The sequence below is a fragment of the Primulina eburnea genome, chromosome 3 (genome assembly GCF_022965805.1).
Source record: "Primulina eburnea isolate SZY01 chromosome 3, ASM2296580v1, whole genome shotgun sequence".
NCBI lineage: Eukaryota > Viridiplantae > Streptophyta > Magnoliopsida > Lamiales > Gesneriaceae > Primulina > Primulina eburnea.
This window is the reverse complement of record NC_133103.1, coordinates 19,591,070-19,613,128: the sequence shown is the minus strand read 5'-3', so window position 1 is coordinate 19,613,128 and position 22,059 is coordinate 19,591,070. Positions and strand designations below refer to the sequence as shown.

The window sequence follows — 22,059 nt, the reverse complement described above, 5'->3', positions numbered from 1 at the left end:
AATAAATTAATAGCGGCAAAAAATAGTAACGCCATCACGTGCACATAAATGATAAAATCTGGTGACCCAAATTTCAGGAATTCAAAATATTTACAAGCAGGCCCTGCCCGGCTCGATTACTACTATATATGACTATTTAACCAAATAATATGTTACTACAATAACAACTTTCAAAATTAACATTTTTGATTAAAAATTAAAATAAAAAATAATAAACAGAGAAATAAAACTAATTTTTCATCTATTGACTGACTTATATAATTAATACATAAAATTGTATATTTATCATGTATGTTTTTTTTAATCATACTTGTCAAATATCAATGAAAAATAAATAATCACTTATCCTCATATTTCTTTTTTTAAACAAAAGTTCAAATAACATCAATTTCATAATTTTAGTTGCACGATATTTTGATACTCGACAAAAACTTGTGTGAGACGATCTCACGTGTCGTATTTTGTGAGACAGATCATTTATTTGGGTCATCTATGAAAAATTATTACTTTTTATTCTGAGAGTATTACTTTTTATTCTGAATATCGGTATGATTGACCTGTCTCACAGATAAAGAATCGTGAAACCGTCTCACAAGAGACCTACTCATAATACTTTCGACAATGTGTAATTCATATTTCGTGTTTGAATTTACGAAATTTGTCATTAAAAACATACAACAAATGTGTTACATATATAATTTAATAGTTTCAACATAATAGTATAAAATAACCAAAAAAATAAAATAAAAGGTCAAAATTGACGAAAAAAATAATCTAATTTATATTCATTTGTATCGATTAGATAATTTTGAATTATATGTAGAAAATACGATGAAACACTATTTTGTATGCAAAACAAAAGACTAGAATCATATTAATATTTTTTATTGGGGGTTTATAAGCATTTTTTGATAAAACATGAGGGGCTAATCGCTTATTTATTTTTCAAACGAAGTTATTAGCTATTTTGAGATATTTCAAAAGAGGGACATGTATGCAATTTACTATAATCTATATTATCAAATTTCAGTTGAATAAGTTTGTTTTGATTTTTAACAAATTTTTACATTTTCAATGAGAGTTCTAATGTAACACTTTACATATCAATTTTAAGTCGATATCAAATCAGCATTAGAGAGTTTTGATATAATATTTTACATGTTATCGTGAAGTCGATATCAAATCAGTATTAAGTAAAAAAAAACTAAAATTATGTTAAAAACAAAAAATAACAGGATTAAAAAATACAATTTACCCTAATAAAAGTTATTATAAATTATGAAAACTAAAAATGTATTTCAACTTCTCCTCTTACTGAACTCCTTAAAACTTAACCTCACGTTTTGTAATCATTTGGCGTAGAATAAGCTTTTTTAAAACCTTTTGTCATTCATAAAATATATATACGAAAATACCAGAGACTTCTAGAACGAGAAGCCTCTCCGAAATCTATCCGTTTCCCCGTATAAAACCACCGTCACCCGTCGCTATTTTTCTTGCTCAAATTATTCCGATAGATTGTTTGAACAATTTTCTCACAAGTTTGCACGAAAATGGCGTTGATTCCAAGCTTCTTCCGCCGCCGATCCAACGACGCTTTCGATCCATTCTCTCTTGACATATGGGACCCATTCGAGGGCTTCCCTTTCAGCTCCCACTCCCGGCAACTCTCCGACAATTTGCGTTCCAATTTCCCATCCGAGATCTCCTCTTTTTCCGGAGCAATGATCGACTGGAAGGAGACCCCCACCGCCCATGTGTTCAAGGCTGACGTTCCCGGGCTGAGGAAGGAGGAGGTGAAGGTGGAGCTGGAGGATGACCGGGTTCTGCACATCAGAGGCGAGAGGAAGAGAGAGATGGAGGAGAAAGGGGATACATGGCACAGGGTCGAGCGCAGCAGCGGCACCTTCATACGGCGTTTCAGGCTGCCGGAGAACGCTAAGGTGAATGAGGTGAAGGCGAGTATGGCGGATGGGGTTTTGACTGTGACTGTTCCGAAGGTGGATGATGCCAAGAAGGCCGATGTGAAATCCATTGAAATTTCTGGTTGAATTGTCCTCTCTTGGAGATGGATTTTGTTAGTATTGCCTACTGTGAATCTTATGTCTTGTGGGTATTATGGATTTACTAATCTTGTGGTTTTCTTTTTCTTGTCTGGGTAACTGATAGGTCTATGTGAGAATGGTGCGGTGTTCTGCGTCTGTAAATATTTTGATCAAGAGTGGTAATAGAATCTTGTTTTCTTGTAATATTTGGCTCACGAAATGTTCAGTTCAAACCGACTCAAACAGCAGCTGAACTTTAAATAAAATAATTAGCAATCGGAATCAAAACCGGTACTGTATTTATGGGTTACAATTTCGGTTCCACCGTCCCTTCGAACCCGAACCCTCGTTTTAAAACTGTTGCCAGCACTACAAGGGGAAAAAGACTTGATTCCATGTATTTTTTATGAGACTTGATTCCATATCTCAAAGTGTTGGAGCATATTCTGGATCAACAGACATAGAATAACAGTTCCAGAAAGCTGCAGAATCCACGAATATATTTTACAATTTTCAGGCAGAAATATCTGATTTAGCAATTTTTTTCTGGGGCTCTATTACTAATGTACAGAACCAGGCAACAGTTGAACGAGCAGAAAGTGTGGAGATTGTTGTAAACAATGTTTATATTGTCATTGAGAAGTTTCTTGTTTTGGCTCCTGCGGGAGCTCATGAGCGTCCATTGAAGTGAAAAAGACAGGAAACCACAAATGCAAACACCATACAAGCTAACAAGTAGTTGAGGAATCCATGACCTTGCCACAAGTTTCGAACTTGAGATGATGGTGCGGGCACTTCCGGCAAGGCAGCGACATCAGTCATGTCGTTGCAAAGTTCTATTTATCCAATCTGGTTTACAACAATAAGGTTTCCTGCAATTGATCCACAAATCTCACACATTCTGCCAGAAAGAACATCAAGATTCAGTTATTTACTCAAGAGTTTGCGTCAACGCAGAATAACAAAATTTGTCCTACGAGGGGATCGGGTACCAAATGTATGTTAGCACATCTAATAACCAAGAATACTACAAAGAAAGGAGGCGAAAGTTGAGCTGCAGTTCAACGTCAGATAGAACCTGTTTAATCGAAACATTAAGATTATCAGAAAAGCTATACTTACACTAGTTATACGGTTTATCAAAATATTTATTGAGAAATATTCAAGATTTAGTTATTTACACAACATTTTGCGTTAACGGCAGAATAACGAAATTTTCACCCAAGCCCCGCTGTCCTATGAGGGGATAGGGTACCAGATGTATGTTAGCACATCTAATAACCAGAGTACTACAAAGAAACGTAGCTGAGCTGCAGTTCAAAGGTCAACGTCGGATTGCAGCTGCTTAACCGAAACATATAAGACCATAAGAAAAGCTATACTTACACTACTAGTAATATGTTTATGAAAGTATTTATTAAGAAATCCTTTGGTTAGCATAATGAAACCATAACCACCTGTAAAAAACATTAATCGTGATGATGATATTGTGATGGTTGATCAAAGAATGGAAACTGATTTGTTACTTTAAAGTCCTGAAAAATAAGTGGAGCACAAAAGCAAACAAGGGATGACGAGAGGATTCTAACATTCAACATACTTGTGCATTTTTTCATTTCATTCACGTTAGCACTAAAAACGATCCAGATGAATCAGAAACTTCAAAGGTCATCTAGATACTCATATTTATTAAGATAGAATCTTGCAATGGATGGATCCAAAGTATCTATCTTATCGAAGAATATCTATCTTATCGAAGATACATATTCTCTTGTCATCACACCCCATCGACAGTAAAGATGTGGCAAGTTCAGACATATTTTTTTACAGAGTTAGTACAAGATTATTCCCAATGCAAGCTTAAAACAACACGTTAGCATGTTGGGAGTTCTCAATTACAATGAAAGAGTCATGAACATAGTGTTCTGATTCAAGAACCTGGTATGGTTTAAGGAGAAACCTGGAATATATATATATATATATTATATATATATATAAATATATATATATATATATATATATATATATATATATATATATATATATATATATATATATCTATCTATCTTTAACTAAATATTCAATTTGAAAAAAATCTAGCTAAAATCAAATAAGAAAAAATAAAACAAAATCCAGATCGTATTCAGTCTGGGATCATTCCAAGTAATTATTTCAGAAAAACGTTCTTAAATTCTTGTATCACTGGAATGTCTTCTAGCTTGAGTTCGACTCCTTCCTTTCCTACGCTGGTCATTACTAGATAGACTTCTTCACCAGACTTCATGGCTTTCAAGGTCTAGGAAGCAGAAATCAGGGATTTCTGTTTCTTGGCCTTTTCATGGTATATGATTTCTTCTTATTTCAGGTTCGGAGTTTGATATTCTTGTGCTGGAATTCTACCACTGCATTGTTCTTGGCTAAACAGTTCATCCCTAAAATGACATCGAAATCCACCATTAAAAGTTGAATCAAGTCGGCACAAAATATATGCATATGGATACTGATTTTTCAGTCTCGATGTAGCTCATAGGTTTTCAATAGACTTACTAGTAGGTGTTGTTACTCTAAAGGGTTCAATAAGCATCGTAGGTTTAAGTCATAATTTCGTAGTAAACCTCTTAGATAGAAACAAATGTCATACAATCAAACAACACATAGTAGAGAATTTGTTGATTAGAATGGTACTTGTCACAATATCGTTTGCGTCATCTGCCTCCTTTTGAGTTATGGTAAACACTCGAGCATTTGCTTATTTTCCTTTGTGTTATTCTGGGCAGCAATAGTGTTTGATCCAGTTCCCGTATTCTTGGGTTCGGGAAAATCAACAACGCAGTGTCCCAACATCCCATAGTTAAAGCATGCTACAAACTTCCTATGACATTCTCCATCGTGACGTAGGTGGAAAGTAAGGCATGGTTTCCTTCCCGGGTATGTTGAGACAGGTTCCCTAGATGGTCCACTTGAAATATTTGTCCTCTTGAACCTTTGCCTACTTTGGAACAACGAGCCAGCGAGGGTTACTCTCTTTATTTTGTGTAATCTTTTTGAGGTTTTTTGCATCAAAATAGGACAAAGACACTCCCTTTTTTCTTCTCGATATGGGCTCGTCCCATATGAGCCAAATTTACTGGGCTTTGACCATCTCCACATGAGGAAACCCACCCAATGGGTAGAAAGCTTTTGGAAAATTTGAAGTTCCAACCAAGTTCGATTCACACGTTTGAATAAAAGTAAGTGGGCATATGTATATTTTAAAGAATATGTATATGTGTTAAAGTTTCCATGACTCATTAGAATACTCCAAAAAAAAAAAATTCCCATGACACATTAGAATACTCTTTAGCAGTAACTATAAAACAAAAGTATTTTTCCATCAAAAAACAGTTTCATTATCGTCAACGTTGTGTTAGGTAAGCTGCCACTATCCTGCATTTATTAAAGTTTGGTGGTTGTCGGCAAAAAATCATTAATATGAATGGTTGGTGGCTGAATTTTTTTTTTTTTTTTCAAATTTGGCTGAAGGAGTTTTGACGAAGGAAATGCACTTTCACATTAGGATTAGATTTATAAATAGAGTTCTCGCTGCCTTAGTTTAATCATCCCAACGGAAGCAAAACATCCTACAATAAAGAGCAAAAGAGAATGTTTTTTCTCAGAGTTTTGAGAGGTTCTCTCGTGTGCTAGAAAAATTATTTTCTCGGTTATATTCGATTTGAGATTGTGAGATATTGAGTATTTTGTTATAAACACTTTGTAATATTTCTTCCAATAAAGATTTGTAGTATCTCCGTAGATGTAGCCTATATTAGGTGAACTATGTAAATCATTTTGTTCTTGATGATTGTTTTATTCTGTAATTTTGATACTATATTTCAGTCATGATCGTCATTGTTTCAGTGTAATCCCCAACAACTGTTATAGAAGCCCTCTCGTAAAATTTCTTAAAATTCTAAATATTATGTGGTTGCAGTTTTGTTTAATCTTCCTCATCAGAAAACAATTTTGAGATTTTTTGCTAAGGCAAGAGAAGCGATGGCTGTAGAAGATGGGTCAGACCTGGAATCAACAATTTTGATTGAACAGATTTTTCATTTTGACAGTTAAAAATTAAAGATTATCTATACAGATAGAAGCTTCATCAACCTCTATCAGGAAAGAAGCCAAAAAAGATAGAGGGTGATGAATGAGAGCTCATTGACCGACAAGTTTTATGTGTAATACAATTGACCCTAACGAAGAACATGACACATAACATGACAGAGGCACAAACCGTGTCTATTTTATCGGACATATACGAGAAGACATAAAAAACAACAAAGTACATCTCATAAAAAAGAGATTCAACTTGAAATGGGAGAAGGTTCTTCGGTGGCTAAACATATCAATGAGTTCATGAACATGATTGTTTCTCAACTAACATCGGTTGAAATTAATTTTGATGATGAGATTTGTGCACTTATTTTTTTGGCGTCTTTACCAAATGTTTGGGAACCGATGTAGGCACCTGTTGGAAAGAGATAGTTACAATTCAATGATGTCAGGGATCAAAATTTTCTGAAAAAATTCGAAGGATGGATTCTGGTGAAAGAACATTATCAAGATCTACTTTAAATCTCGATAACAGAGGAAAGGCAGGAATGGCGAAATGGGTTCTAACCCATGGCGCAGTAGATTCAAGTCAAGAAATGGAAAAACAAAAGAAACTTCTAAAACAATTTGAAGTGCAGGAACTATGGTGAGAAAAAGAATTGCAAATCAACAAATAACAATGCAAATGTTGTTACTGAGGACTGAGGATGTAAGGTCTAGGAAATTCGAACTACTTAACCTGACTGCATGCAATCTAGAGTTTTTATTTATAACATGTATTTAATGATTTTTATGCATTTATTGCATGATTATTGGATGGATATGTGTTTATTTCTTGGTTATTTGAAGTTTCATGCATTAGGGTGTTAAGTTCCATTTCATGCTCGAACGAGCAATGGAGACCGCGGATAATCAGGAGAAATATTTTTATTGAATAATTATTTTTAAATATTTAATATATTGTGTATTTAAGTATGTTTTTTGAAAATAGGCCTTGGTTGGGTATTTTTACTCGTTGGGTCATATATTTTTACCACTATGCAAAATTTAGCAAGTCGGGGGACGTTTTGAGGGTTCAGACAATATTTTCAAAAACATACCTAAACGAAATATTTTTCGGGAGTGTTTTTGGGATTGATGGGTTTATTTCATTGCTTAATGGGCTCAAAATCCTTTTTATCCATTTAATTTTTAATAAAACCCATTTATGCTTAAAACTTAAACACATCATTAGCAACCCTAAACCTACTCCCCATCACACGGCCACCCCTCCCCTTTGCTTCAGCAGCCTTTTCGAAATTTTTCTTCAGCATCCACCTCATTTTCTCCATATCTTTCAAAGAAAAAATCATCTCTGCCTCTCCGGTGGGCGTTCTACGCAAGAATCTTCAAGTTTTTGAGCACATAAACATTAAGGCACATCGTGTATCTCTTTTTCTCATCATTTACAATATTTATTATATGTTGATGTACATGTATTTGCATGAAGAATTCTTTGATTTATCATATAGTATTATTTGTGCAAATGTTTGACATGAAATATGCATCTTTTGACTCATACCTCACGTTTTTCTTGATTATGATGCAAGGGGCTGCCATGGCTGGTGGTTTAAGGGTTGTTCATGGCATGAGATAGGGTGTCATGGGTCTGGAATCATGAGTTGGTTGAACCTAGGAGGAGACCGATCATAGCTAGGGTTGTTGGTCGTCGCATGGTCTAGTTTGGCTTGAAGACTATGGCCGGCTGTAGGGGAGCTACACCGAGCCATGGTGCAGAGCCTAAAAGGTCTAAGACATGGTGTGGAAGGGGACCGACCACGGCTGGCCACGTCCAGCAGCCGACCGTAGTGCAAGGGGGCGACTTGGTATGAGGCTTGGACTTGCTTTCAGGTGAAGCACGCGGGGCAGGGTGTACGGTCGGCAAACAAGGTTAGTGTGGGTCCAGTAGAGTGTCCTTGGCTTGGTCTTGGTCCTAGGGTGTGATGGTTCGGGGCTAGTCCGGTCTAGGGTGGGCTAGGCTCAAAGATTCAAGGCTAGGTGCGCTAGGGTTTTGTGGATGGCAAAAATCGACAGTCAAAGGTTTTCGATCACCGGTGCGGCAAAAATCGACAGTCAAAGGTTGTGAAATGGTTTAAGGAATTTTCTGCAGAAAGCTACGGGAAATGATATGGACTCGTGTGTGTTTATAGGTGTAGTGTGTGAGAGAGAGTGTACTATAATATGTGTGTTTATCTTTTTTTTTTTCTTTTCGATTCGAAACTTGACCCGATCTATTTTATTTCAACTCTTGTGTGCTATAAAATTTAAATATGCATAAACACACAATTTAATTATCTGGCTAATTATTTTAAATTCCTTCAATTTAAAATAATAAATCTTAATTATCGCCAAATAACATATAACTAAATCGGATCATTACATTTCTCCCCCTCTAACAAAATATTTCGTCATCGAAATCGAAACACACAACACATCTTATATACAACCTAGTCACACATCTACCACTGATAGTACATAGGAAAGTCTTTTTACATGGAATAATTTGTGACAATTTCGAACAAGTGATGCCATTCTTGACGCATTTTAGCCTCCAATTCCCATGTAGCCTCTTCAGTCCCATGTCTACTCCACTATACCATAACCAGTGGAATCGTCTTATTCTTGAGTTGCTTTTCTTTACGATCAAGAATTTGCACGTGATTCTCAACATAGCTAAGGGAACTTTCTAACTCCATCTCATCAGTCCTCAAGACATGAGAAGGATTCGGCTCGTACTTTTGTAACATAGATTCATAAAACACATCATGTATCGCAGACAAACTCTGCGACAAGTCTAAACGATAAGCCAACGTGCCAATCCTCTCAACAATCACATATGGACCAATATAACGCGGAGCTAGCTTTCCTTTGCGCCCAAATCTCATAGTACCACGAAACGGTGATAATTTCAAGAAAATCTTATCGCCAACTTGAAATTCTATAGGCCTACGCCTTTTATTATCATAGCTGGCTTGACGATCTTGAGCTGCTTTCATTTTTTTCCTGATTACTTCAACCTTCTCTTTCATTTCTTGTATAAATTCTGGCATTGACATCTGTCGTTCTCCTACATCTTCCCATCATATCGGAGATCTACATTTTTTACCGTACAAGGCTTCAAATGGTGCCATTCCGATGGTTGCTTGGAAACTGTTATTGTAAGAGAATTCAACAAGTAACAATGATTCATGCCAACCACCACTAAAATCCATCACGACTGCTCGCAACATGTCCTCGAGTGTCTGAATGGTCCTCTTTGACTGATCATCTGTCGGTGGGTGATATGCAGTGCTCATTGCCAACTTTGAACCCAATGTTGATTGCAAACTACCCCAAAACTTCGAAGCAAACCTGGGATCATGATCTGATACTATGGTTACAGGCACACCATGCAATCTCACTACATGATCGATGTACATTTTTGTCATTTACTTATAAGTACAAGTACGATCATAAAGAATAAAATGGGCTGATTTAGACAATCTATCCACAATCACCCAAATCGCATCACAACCACGATTAGAATGAGGTAGGTGTGTGTCACAAAATCCATAGTAATGTGCTCCCAATTCCACTGTGGCACTTCAAGACTATGTAACATACCACCAGGTCTCATTCTCTCAGCTTTAACCTGTTGGCACGTCAAACATCTAGCCACAAAGTCAGAAATCTCTTTTTTCATACCTTCCCACCAGTAATGAGATTTCAAGATATGATACATCTTTCTCATTCCAGGATGAACACTATGTCAACTACAGTTAGCTTCTCGAAGTATAGATTCCTTTAATTCTATCAAATTCGGAACCACGAGTCTACCATTATAGCGCAGATATCCATCTGAAGCAACACTAAACTTGTCTGATTGACCTGTCTGAGTCAATTCTTTCAATCTATGAATATGTGGATCAGTTCTATGTGCTGCTTTAATTTTAGAAACAATTTCTGGTTCAACTTGAATAGACGAAACTATAAAGTAGTCGCCCTTAGACTGCTAAGTCCATCATGAAGTTCCCAAAGGCTCATGAACCTTTGAAATAGTCAAAGATACCAACATTTTAGGCTAACCTTTCTACTCAAAGCATCTGCAACTTGATTCATTCGCCTTGGTTTGTATTGAATCTCACAATCAAAGTCCTTAAGCAATTCCAACCATCGACGCTGTCTCATATTCAAGTCAGACTGTGTGAAAAGATACTTCAGATTCTTTTGATCAGAATAAATCACAAACTGTTCTCCGTACAGATAATGACGTCATATCTTCAATGCAAACACAATGACAGCTAACTCCAAATCTTGAACTGGATATCGAGTCTCATGTGGTTTCAACTGACGATATGCATACGCAATCACTCGCCCATTTTGCATCAAAACACAACCCAGTCCATTTAGAGAATAATCTGTACAGACAAAAAATCCACATGAGCTTGAAGGCAAAGCTAGTACTGGAGATGTGTTTCAAATTTCGAAAACTAGACTCACATTCTGCAGTTCATACAAAACGTCGATCTTTCTGTGTCAACTGGGTCATAGGCCTAGCTATTCTAGAAAACCCTTCAATGAAACGCCTATAGTATTCAGCTAATCCCAAAAAGCTTCGAATCTCAGACACATTGGTTGGTTTAGGCCAATTGATAACATCTTCAACTTTACTAGGATAAACAGATACTCCTTTTGCAGATATAACATTGCCTAAAAATAAAACTTTGTCCAATCAAAACTCACACTTAGAAAAATTGGCATACAATTGCGCTTCTCTGAATGTTTGAAGAACTAATTTCAAATGTTCCTTATGCTCTTTCTGTGACTTGGAATAAATCAAGATGTCATCAATAAAAACGATAACAAGTTTATCTATGAATTCCCAGAATACACGATTCATTAGATCAATGAAAACCGCTGGAGCATTAGTCAAACCAAACGGCACGACTAGGAATTCATAGTGTCCATAACGTGTCCGAAATGCTGTCTTAGGAACATCTTCCTCTCGAACTCTAAGCTGGTGGTATTCGGAACGAAGATCAATCTTGGAATACACAGAAGTACCCTGCAACTGATCAAACAAGTCGTCAATACACGGCAGAGGATACTTATTCTACACAGTAGCCCGGTTCAACTGCCGATAATCGACGCACATTCTCATCGTTCTGTCTTTCTTCTTTACAAACAATACTGGAGCTCCCCAGGGCGACATACTTGGTCTGATATAGCCTTTCTCCAGTAAATCCTGTAGCTGTTCCTTGAGTTTTTTCAACTCTGTCGGGGCTAAACGATGTGGTGCTCTAGAAATAGGATTTGTCACTGGCATCAATTCAATGCTAAGATCTATTTCCCTTTGAGGTGGAAAACATGGAATATCATCAGGAAATACATCAGGAAAATCCTTGACAATAGGAATACCGAAAACTTTCAATGGTTCTTCTTGTGCCGCGTCGAGAGCAATAAATCATAAATCCTTCATTGTCGATTGACAATAACCTGAACATTTCCATTGCCGATACTAACGGAATGCGATACTATCAATCATACCCGCAAAAGTTCCATTTGCTGCCATAATACGGTCTAAATTTGACAATTTCATGGAAACAATCCACAGTAGCTCGATAATTCGTTAATATATCCATACCGAGGATATAGTCGAAATCAGACATAGCTAACTTGATTAGATTAGTATCATAATATTATCCTCAAATCTAATAAAAAAATTTAAGGCTATCTCGCGAGACATCAAGTATACACCGGCAGGAGTAGCCACAAACACAATATCCAACAATGGAATAGTAGCAATCTCATGCTCATCAACAAATGCAGCAGATAAAAATGAATGAGATGCTCTGGTGTCTATTAATATACGTGTAGGATAATCGAAAACATAGCAAATATCTGCAATCACTCCTCCTGGTGCATCTGAGACTGATCCTGAGTCAATGCATGTACTCGAGCCTGCTGTGGCACTGTAAATTGTAGCTGAGGAGGACCTCTAGGTGGTGGATAACCAGACTGCTGAAATGACTGTGCAGGAGCATATGGCCTGAAAGCTGGTCCTCGGGGAACCTGTCCAGACTGTTGTGGCTGAAATTGTTGTCTTTGTGCATTAGGGCATACTTTGGCATAATGCCCAACTTGACCACAGACGTAACAAGACCCCTGAACTCCTACACATTGGGAACTAAAATGTCGACCACCACATCGGTCACAATGCACAGTGCTAGACGACCCAACAGAACCTACCCCTCGTGCACTGCCTTAACTGGAGGAGCTGGATTGAGACTTCTTCTTGAATTGCTTTCCTTTTGCCTTGTACCTGTGCTGTTTGGGTTGTTGGTATGACTGTACAGGCTGATATGGAGGTAAATCAACTGCCATTGACATACTACTCCTAGATCCCTGAGAAACAGATGATGGACCTGGCTGTGGGTCTCCTCTGAGCAAACTTGATTCCATTTTCTTCGCCTTTTCCACTGCTTGAAGATACGTATTAGGCGATCCAGTCATTACCAAAGTATGAACAGTCCGCTGCAACCCGTGCAGAAAACGTGATAGTTTAGCCTGATCATTCTTAGCAACATGTGGAACATAGGGCAAAAGAGCAGAAAACTGTGAAGCATATTCCACCACTGATTTGTTGTCCTGCACCAACTGATTGAACTCTTCTTCTTTAGCAGCATAATATGATGGTGGTGCATATTCTTAAGTAAAGTGAGCGCGAAAAGCATCCCAAGTAATAATTTCACCAGAGTCCTTCATTGCTTCCTCTGTGGCTTCCCACCAGAGTTGTGCTCGGTCTTTAAGTTGGTAGATGGCAAGTTTCAATCTAATATCTTGGGAATACTCCAACAAATTAAGTAGATGATTTATACTTTTCAGCCAGCCTGCTGCTTTTTCTCCGCTCTCGTTGCCAAAGAATTTTGGAGGACATAATTCTTGGAACTGAGAAATTATTAACTGCATTCCTCCAACTTTCTGTGTCAGCTGTTCCACTTCTTGCTCAATCGCTATCTGTCTAGCTCCAGGTCTTTCAGGTCGAGGAGGTTCTTGGTTCACTTCTTCTTCAACATTTTGAGCGACTTGTCCTCGAGGTCGACCACGTCTACCTCTAATGATATCTGCAAGTCCTCGAACATTTTGCGCCTCATATTCTTGCACTATTTCTTTTCCTTTTCTACATATTCCTCCAGGTGCCATTCTACAAGACATGAGGATTAAATCCACAGGCAGGTACATGTAAAAGAAATTTATAGGCAATTTCTAAACTACATACCATGCCTAATCAGCTAGTCATTCTAACGCAGGTAAATTCAAGAAAATCGCACCAAATAATTCAAATAAGAGCAAATATTCAAACACATGCACAATCATGTTATTTTTGTCTAGACTCAAGTGTCATAGACTCTAATTCGAGCATATCCCAGTTACGCTCTGATACCAACTGTGGGGGCTCGTGCTCCTGATTAATATTTAATGACCAAACAACTAGGATTTATTAATGTAAACAGCAAAAGTGATTAAAATTTTCCATTTTGGGCCTACAGAAATTTCGGAATGACCTATTCATAAATATGCATATTTATTTACTCGAAATAAAGTCATAACATCAATTCACAACATATCTTCACACTGGCCAGAACTAAACACATGTAGAGTCGGCAATGCTCGATAATTCAAAACATCATAAAATTAACAGTACAGCTACATGGGGCATCTCCCCAGTAAATGTATGACTCCATAATATAGTGTGTGTGTGTGTGTCTATATATATATATATATATATATATATATATATATATATATATATATATATATATATATATATGAGAACTCTCAACCATGACTCGACGACTGGGCACCACTACCTGACACTCCACCAGACACGTCAAATCCTCATGGATAACCTGCTATGGCATCAAAAACAACCACAACATAAAAAGAAACAAGAGGTCGGGCCCAGTACGACGAACCAGTAATATTACGACAAATATAACTCACATGAAATAAAATCAAGTAAAATGTGATGCAATGCATGAAAGGTAACAACCGATAACAGATACCAAACGGAGTCCAAATGAATCGCACCAACAATAGTAACAGTGGCCACACGTGCCAGGAACGTAGCAACGCAACATCAAGTCGCCACTCATCCATGCACGTAGCATCGAGGGTTTGGGAGCTACCCGCTCAGCCCTCATGCAAGTTATAAAAAGTGCTAATCCTACCCACCCGCTCCATCGATGACGCAACGTCTCGATAGATTAATATCAATATCAATAGCAATCAAAGGACTCGAGACTCGAAATGCTATTCACTAATAATATCAACTCAAGTAAGTGCATGAATGCAATCATGTATTCACAGAAGCACATAAAGCACATAAAGCACGCCACAACTCATTAAAAAATACTTAACGTCATTCCACATCGCTATAGACGTCATAATAAAATAGTTCATGCGTACCTCAATTGAACCCTTAATTTACCACAAAATATCTTACATCCTCAAGAAAGTCCTGAAAATGTCAACTCAGACAATTCACCTGAATATTAATTTAAATGATCTTATTATCATTTGTGATCGAAATTGAATTAAATTCACATGAAAACAATTCGCACCGAGGCAGCTTGTAATCCGAACAACAGTGGCTGAAACCGAGCCTCAACCAAAGCTAACCAACAATAGGCGGCAAACTCGCCGGAGAATATGACCGGAATTACGCATAAAACAGAGGGTTCTCGAAAATTTGCAAAAGTGGTATTAAAAGAAAGCTTATGATATAAGGAACAAAAACCCTCAATCAATTTTCAGTTTTGAGGGGCGGAAGACGGCGAATTTAGCGGTGAAAGAGGCGGCGTTTTTCGTCGGGTTTTTGGAAATCACGATGTTACCTAGCAAGAGTAGTATCAATGGATAGCTCTTGTTATGGGCTTTCCAAATATATATTTACTTGAATTTTTTGATCACCTGTGCGGCCAAAATGGACGGTCAAAGGTTGCGAAATGGTTGAAGGTATTTTCGACAGAAAGCTACGGGAAATGATATGGATTTGTGTGTGTTTATAGGTGTGGTGTATGAGAGAGAGTGTACTATAATATATATGTATATAAGTGTTCATCTTTTTTTTCTTTTCGGTTCGAAACTTGACCTGATCTATTTTATTTCAACTCTTGTGTGTTATAAAATTTAAATATGCATAAACACACAATTTAATTATCTAGCTAATTATTTTAAATTTCTCAATTTAAAATAATAAATCTTAATTTTCTCCAAATAACATATAATTATATCGGGTCATTATAATTTTTTATCCTTTGAAGCAAGAAAAACACATCACAACGTCATCCGTTTGTTCTCCTTTCTTCCTCGCGTCGATATTCGATATTTCGTGCATTTAAAACACAAAGACATGTCTAAACTCTTCTTCTATGCATCAATCATGTTATATACTGTATTTTGATACAAATTATGCGTGAAAACACATGGGTTTGATTATATGTATGCTAGAACGTTATTAAAAATCGTTTCGATGTATAATATGCATGAACTCCTTCGTGTTCTCGAGTTTTTAATCGTCGTCTTCGCTGGACCAATCCTATGTCTTGTGCTACGTATGTTCACGTTATGGGATGTGTTTAGGTGTCGTTCTTTAGATGGTTCGGGATGGGATGACAGGCTGCTGGTGCAGTAGGAGTTGAAGGAAGCTTCACACATGCATAAGGGTGATCGTGGGTGTGGAAGGGGTCAGATTCAGTGTAATATGGACCAGGGCTCTTGGCTAGGGTCTAGGTGGGGCCTTAGGATCCTGGAGTAGGCATGGTATGGGTTGGTTAGGGTATGGTTGGATACAATAGCTGCTGGAGTTTTGATGGCTGTGAGCATGCGAGTAGGGATTGTGCACGAGCTGCTCTCTGTTTTGGTGGTTTAAGGTGTTGTGTGTGTATGAGCTTGAACGGGCTGGACCAGAGTCTTAGTTATGTCTAAAGGTCGAGTATAGAGCTTGGTTCGGGCTTGGTTCGAGTTAGAATCGATAAGAATTCATACGGAACACATAAGTGTCATAGTATCGTTCTTTGGGCAGCTTGTGTCTTCATGATTCGTGGTGCATGGTTGGGTTTGTGGCATGGTCTGGGGCTGTTTTTGGGCCTTGGGTAGTAGGTTAGGATGTATTCTATGGGTAGGTCGAGTTCCGAATTGATTGGTATGCCCTAAGTGGTTCTATTGAATTCAGGAGTCGTGTCTGAATGCACTTTAGGGGCTACTTGGGGTATTTAATTTAGGATATTGTGGCAACAGGTCCGAGGAAGATCCAATGAAGTTCACGATGTTCGTAAGTATGTGTGACGTGCAAAATATTATTTTAGAGGTATGCAATTTGTCTTGTGATCAAATTATGTTACGGGTTTGGAATCTAGAGAACGTGTTCGGAGACCTCTCCAATCTCTTCGGAGGAACTATGTTATGTGAGGAAGTGGACATCAGTCCAAGGGCTGTGATGATCCCTGATGACCCAGTACTGCGTTTAGTTTTATCAAACGATTTATGTTATATGCAACTTGCATTGAATAGTACTCTACGCACAATAATTTACGATTATGATTACTATGACGAGCACAAAAATATGACTTTTACGAAAATGTTATACATGAAAGTCAAGTGATACATATTTATTCTTTATATTATGCTATGTACGAGCTATGTTTAAATTGCATGAATTTATTACACACTACTTTTTATTCACTGTTTATGCATGTTGAGTCATTAGACTCACTAGAATTGATCGATGCAGATGATGTTGTTGAGGAGACAGGAGGTGGTGATCAGTGTGTAGGCTCGGGCCAGTGGAAGCGCAAATCCGACGACCTTGTAGTTCACTGTAGTTTTATTATATACAATTTAAAACAATTTACTCTGATTTTATCACATTAGTTTTGGTCAGTAGCATAGTGAAACTTTCTATATTATGTTAGAGTTTCTTAAATTAGGATGAATGTTTTTAACCTGGGATTTCTGGTTGTGGCATTCGAATGATGGATTTTCAAATATTAAATTTATTTTTAGTATGAGTGGTGACTGTTATTTTATTTTAGGAGTTATGCTTATAATAAATTATTAAATTAAAAAAATTAATTTTTTTTAAAATATTAAAATAATAGTATTTTAATAAAATGGTTCGTTACATGAATATATTGATTAACTGAACTAGGAATAAATCCAATCTCTAGGGACCCTTAAATATGTGATCCCTAAATTTTTATTGGATATTATCCCTAATTTTTTTGAAGGAGATTTTATCCTTAAATTAATAAAGATTCAAATATTAGCGATATTTATCTACTCATCTTCAGCTTTGAAAGGCAGTTGAAATTCTTTACTGTGGTCAGCATTTCCACACATTTGTGTCGGCACCCTTAGTCCGCTACTTTACTCCACTTCCCCAAATTCTCCAAGAACACAAACCCTAACTTCTGTTAGTCTCTGTAAAAATGTTCAAACATGACCAACCCACCTCCACGATTCACTCTATTGACCCAATTCCGTGTCTAATTACCTTCGTGGCCATTTTCTCTGCTCCCCATTTTGCGTTCTCAGTCACCGACAAGCCCCAGTTTGGTTCCGATCCAGTTCTCATGGGTGACGCCAAATTTGCAAACGACTCATCTTTTGTTCGGCTCACCGACCCAAGAATTTCTTCGCCGAGCTCTGGATTTCTTTTTCAGAAAAGGCCCATCAAGCTATTCAGCTCATTCTCAAAGTCAAGAAAGCCAGTTTCGTTTTCCACGGATTTCAGCTTCTCGATCTCGCCTCAAAATGGTGATGGCATCGCCTTTTTGGTAGTGCCCAGAATCCTGTTATCTAGATTTTCGAAAGGAGGTTTTGGGGTTATTGAGGAAAGGAGGTTTCTTGGGGTGGAGTTCGATACTTTGGTTGATGAGGATGTGGGAGATGTTAATGCAAACCATGTTGGCGTTGATGTCGGCAGTCTTAATTCTGTGAAAACTAGCAATGTGTCGTCGGTTAATTTGGTTTTGAATAGTGGGATGAAGTTGCATTCGTGGGTTGATTACGATTCAAGCTCCAAAAAGATAGAGGTTAGGTTGGGTAAATTTGGTGATGCTAGGCCGTATGATCCTCTATTGGTTTATGGGATTGATTTGGGTGAAATGTGGAAAAATGAAGAAATGCTTGTGGGATTGAGTTCAACTAGTGGAAAGACAATGCAGACTAGTTGTGTCTATTCATGGAAGTTCAGGACAAGAAGTGTTCCTTCCTGGCTTCATTCACAACCGTTGGATCCACGGGCATTCTCCCAAGAGCAAGAGGAGGAGAAATTGGAGCAAAAGAAAAGAATTTGCGCTTTGGGTTTTCTTTCTGGATTGGTTTTCATCATTGGATGTGGAGCGCTGATGGCATTGTTTGTTCTTTTCCTGTGGGCATTACTTGAAAATAGCTTGGAGACAATCCTGACAATCCCTGCAAAGTGCACGGTGCATTCAGGGGATTTTAGTTATAAAAAGATCAATGTAGTTTTGGAGGATGACTCGAGTATTACTAAGAATTAGATATGTATCTGTTTTTAAAGCATTGTAATATAACCTGATGGAGCATGTAGTTCTGGATGATTTTAGCTTTGATTGTATATTTGTCTTTCACTACCTATCTGTCTATCTTTTGCTCCCGAAATCCTGAAGATAATCTGATTGACGTTTCCTTGATGGAAAGGGTATTTTGTTTAATTTGACTCTTCTTCCACTGTTAGTATGATGTGAATTAGATTATGCTACTTTTTCTGGAGGCATACAAATTCCGTTTGTTGAATTGCTAAGAGTCAACAGAGATAAGTTTTGTGTTACGTGTGAAGTGATTAAGATATGCTGAGAGAAAATGAACTATGGACAAAGTTATAAGCATCAATCTGAGAGCTTTAATCTTACTGTCCAATCATGGCATGATGGAATTGTTTCATTTGAAGGGAAATAAAGCCTTAGAAAATCTGCCTTTTGATAAAGATGGTTTTCCAATGTTCGACCGTAGGATAAATTATTTTGGATGCACGTGTTTGGATATTTGTTCATTAACCAACATGTGGTTTGAGATTTATTAGTTTTTAAGTAAAAAAAAAAATTATTTATTTTAATAATATTTTAAGATTTTATTCAATTATAACATTTATTTTATTTGTATAATAATGCAAATTGCATAGGTAAAACTCTTGAATATATTATAGTACCATAAGGTCTATCTGACAACGTAGATCTTGAAATTCATTAGAAAGTGTATTGTATATTCTAAACTTATTCTTCGTCGATTCAGATGTCTAAAACAAAGATAAAGGTGGTCGAACTTGATAATAATATATGTAATCTAAATGTCATGTTTCATTGTGAAGAGCATAGATATGTTCATTCATACAGATGAGTGCTCATTTGATAAGGCATTGAACAACCATCCATTGGACTTTCCAAGTGGTTATCACTTATCGAGTGGATTAGTCTATAGTTATTGTTGTATATCATTAGTCCTTAGGTCCGAGACAACATGAAGGCTCTACGTATTAGCACTACACTTTGAATCATTTACCGACTTCGAGAGGGTGATCAGGTGGAGAGGTTGAGTGTAGTTTCGACGTACGTAGGAGCCTATGCATTGCAGTCGGAGATTCACCGCTCACCTATGAGTATGGATATCCTCTCTGATCTGATGAGTTAATAGTGCAACAAAACTCTGGATAGAATAAGATGTGTGTATTATGAAAATGTTTTTCCTTAGTTACACATACGATGCTACTATGACTACTCAAAGATACTTAACATCATTATCGAATACATTTGCAAATCTCAATATAACAATAGTTGTAGATTTGATCGGGATATATGTTGAAGGGACCGTACTGTACGCTAACCACGACTTATTGGTTCTTGCAAGTATTGTGACACCTCTGACCCGATTAAAGAAAAACAGCGGAATTTAAAATTTTCTTTCAAATATATGGAAGGAGTTTCAAAATACATTTCTTCAAACATCTTTACAATAAAACATATACATGATCATTTAAATGACAAAGCAAAATACAAAATATCATTCTTATGATCATGTCCAAAAATCTTCCTTCCAACATGGCATGCATATGACCCCCTGTCTACAGTCAACGTCCCGGTCCGTCGCTCTTATCTGCATCACATGAAATAACTGAAATGAGTATAAAACTCAGCAAGTGGAACTCTTACATAGCAATGACATAACATAATTTGAGAAACATAGCTTTGAAATCATAAATACCATCAACTCTGAAATAAATATAATAGCAATAGCATAGCAATAGGATGGTATTTCTTTTTACTCTGGTTGGATTGATATCAATAGTATCTCTGTCTCTCACTTATATCCCATCGATATAAATCGATTACTCTGAGGGATATAAGCCTATGGTCGTTGATCAACTAATTGCATGCAATTTCTGACTATGTATCTATCAATCCAAATAAAACATTTAAACTCTCTCTATGACATTAACAAACACTTTGAATACTCTTTCTTTTCTTTTTTATTCCATTTCAATAATTGAGACATGAAATGCCTCTAATATACATAACAAGTGAATCAATACATACTATGAATCAAATGGAAGGGAATATCACAATAAAACTCTTGAAATACAATACATATACTATCATGTGAGCACAAGAAGGAGATTCCACTTACAAACCACAAGAACACCTCAATCTAAGCTCTTGATATACCACCTACAACAATAATCCATTAATAACACCATCATCAACTCAATAATCAAGAACCCATGTCAATTAATCCATAAAACCAACATAAACATCAAACCCAAATCACCTCTCCTCCAAAACCAAGAAATAACAACACCAAAAGCTTACCTTAGCTTCCTAGCACCAAGAAGAACTTCGATCTCAACTCGAATCGCCAACTAAAAGCTTGAATCGAAGATAAGAAGTCAAAGAATTGAGAGAAACCCTAGCCTAAGGAGAGAAATATCGAAGATGGGGAGGAAAGAATGAGGAAAAGTAAGCCAACTACCCACTTAAAATCTCGAACAGTAACCCGAAATGCGCGACCGCGGGTGCGCTACTCTTGTACCGTGGGTGCGGTAAGCTAACGGCAACTCCACAAAATTCTGGAAAACGACGACCGCGGGTGCGGTCCTGCAATCACCGCGGGTGCGGCCTACACCGCGGGTGCGGTGTCCTCTATACCGCGGGTGCGGTGCCGCTACGGGAAAAACACCAAAAATTCGAATAATTCAGACCACGGGTGCGGTCCTTACACTGAGCGCGGGTGCGGTGCTGTCACGGCAGAAACAAAATCTCAAGCAACTAAAATCTAACCGAAACGCTGAAACAAAACAACCACCAACCACAAATATCAACAACACCACAAAACAAGAATAATCAACCATACTATAGCCCATAATCACAACTCTTAACATCTAATCACATAACCCAAATAAACATACAAAGCTTAAACCGTACCGTACACCGGGCTCGGCTATCACAATCTCCCCTCCTTAGAGGAATTTCGTCCTCGAAATTGACGTCACTGCACGAACAACTCAGGATACTTCTCTCTCATCTCATCCTCTGGTTCCCACGTGGCTTCTTCAATCAAATGATTCCTCCAAAGGACTTTAACAATTCCGATCTCTTTGTTCCTCAAAACTCTGACTGTGCGATCCAGAATCTGAATCGGAATCTCTTGGTACGTCTAATTCGGCGTCAAGTCCAATGGCTCGTGGCGAAGAACATGGGAAGGATTCGCAATATACTTCCTGAGCATCGATACGTGAAAAACATTGTGGACTCTGTCTAGATCTGGCGGTAGGGCTAACCTGTAGGCTCGATCACCAACTCTGTCCAAGATCTCAAAGGAGCCAATA

The 22,059-nt window shown here is 37.4% G+C and overlaps 2 protein-coding genes and 1 long non-coding RNA gene across 4 annotated transcripts; 2 read left to right on the top strand and 1 right to left on the bottom strand.

Moving 5' to 3' along the window:
* The first annotated feature begins 1,422 nt into the window (after positions 1–1,422).
* On the top strand, positions 1,423–2,249 carry LOC140827222 (18.1 kDa class I heat shock protein-like). The gene has a single exon (XM_073189849.1). The coding sequence runs from the start codon at positions 1,554–1,556 to the stop codon at positions 2,049–2,051; it is 498 nt and encodes a 165-aa protein (XP_073045950.1). The 5' UTR covers positions 1,423–1,553; the 3' UTR covers positions 2,052–2,249.
* Positions 2,250–2,878: 629 nt separating this feature from the next.
* On the bottom strand, positions 2,879–15,224 carry LOC140827223 (uncharacterized). Of its 2 annotated transcripts, none has more exons than XR_012116933.1 (3): positions 14,777–15,224; positions 14,622–14,700; positions 2,879–2,946 (listed from the first exon to the last, which is right to left on the bottom strand). It is a non-coding gene; the product is annotated as an uncharacterized lncRNA (long non-coding RNA). The 2 variants fall into 2 exon arrangements; XR_012116934.1 differs by lacking the exon at positions 2,879–2,946 and adding an exon at positions 4,104–4,477.
* A 2,288-nt stretch (positions 15,225–17,512) lies between these two features.
* Positions 17,513–18,895, top strand: LOC140827220 (lectin-like protein). Its single transcript, XM_073189847.1, has one exon. The coding sequence runs from the start codon at positions 17,645–17,647 to the stop codon at positions 18,719–18,721; it is 1,077 nt and encodes a 358-aa protein (XP_073045948.1). The 5' UTR covers positions 17,513–17,644; the 3' UTR covers positions 18,722–18,895.
* The last annotated feature ends 3,164 nt before the right edge of the window (positions 18,896–22,059 follow it).

Bases quoted from the DNA above. Each gene is read 5' to 3' on its own strand.
- LOC140827222 (XM_073189849.1), top strand. From the start codon at position 1,554: ATGGCGTTGATTCCAAGCTTCTTCCGCCGCCGATCCAACGACGCTTTC.
- LOC140827220 (XM_073189847.1), top strand. From the start codon at position 17,645: ATGTTCAAACATGACCAACCCACCTCCACGATTCACTCTATTGACCCA.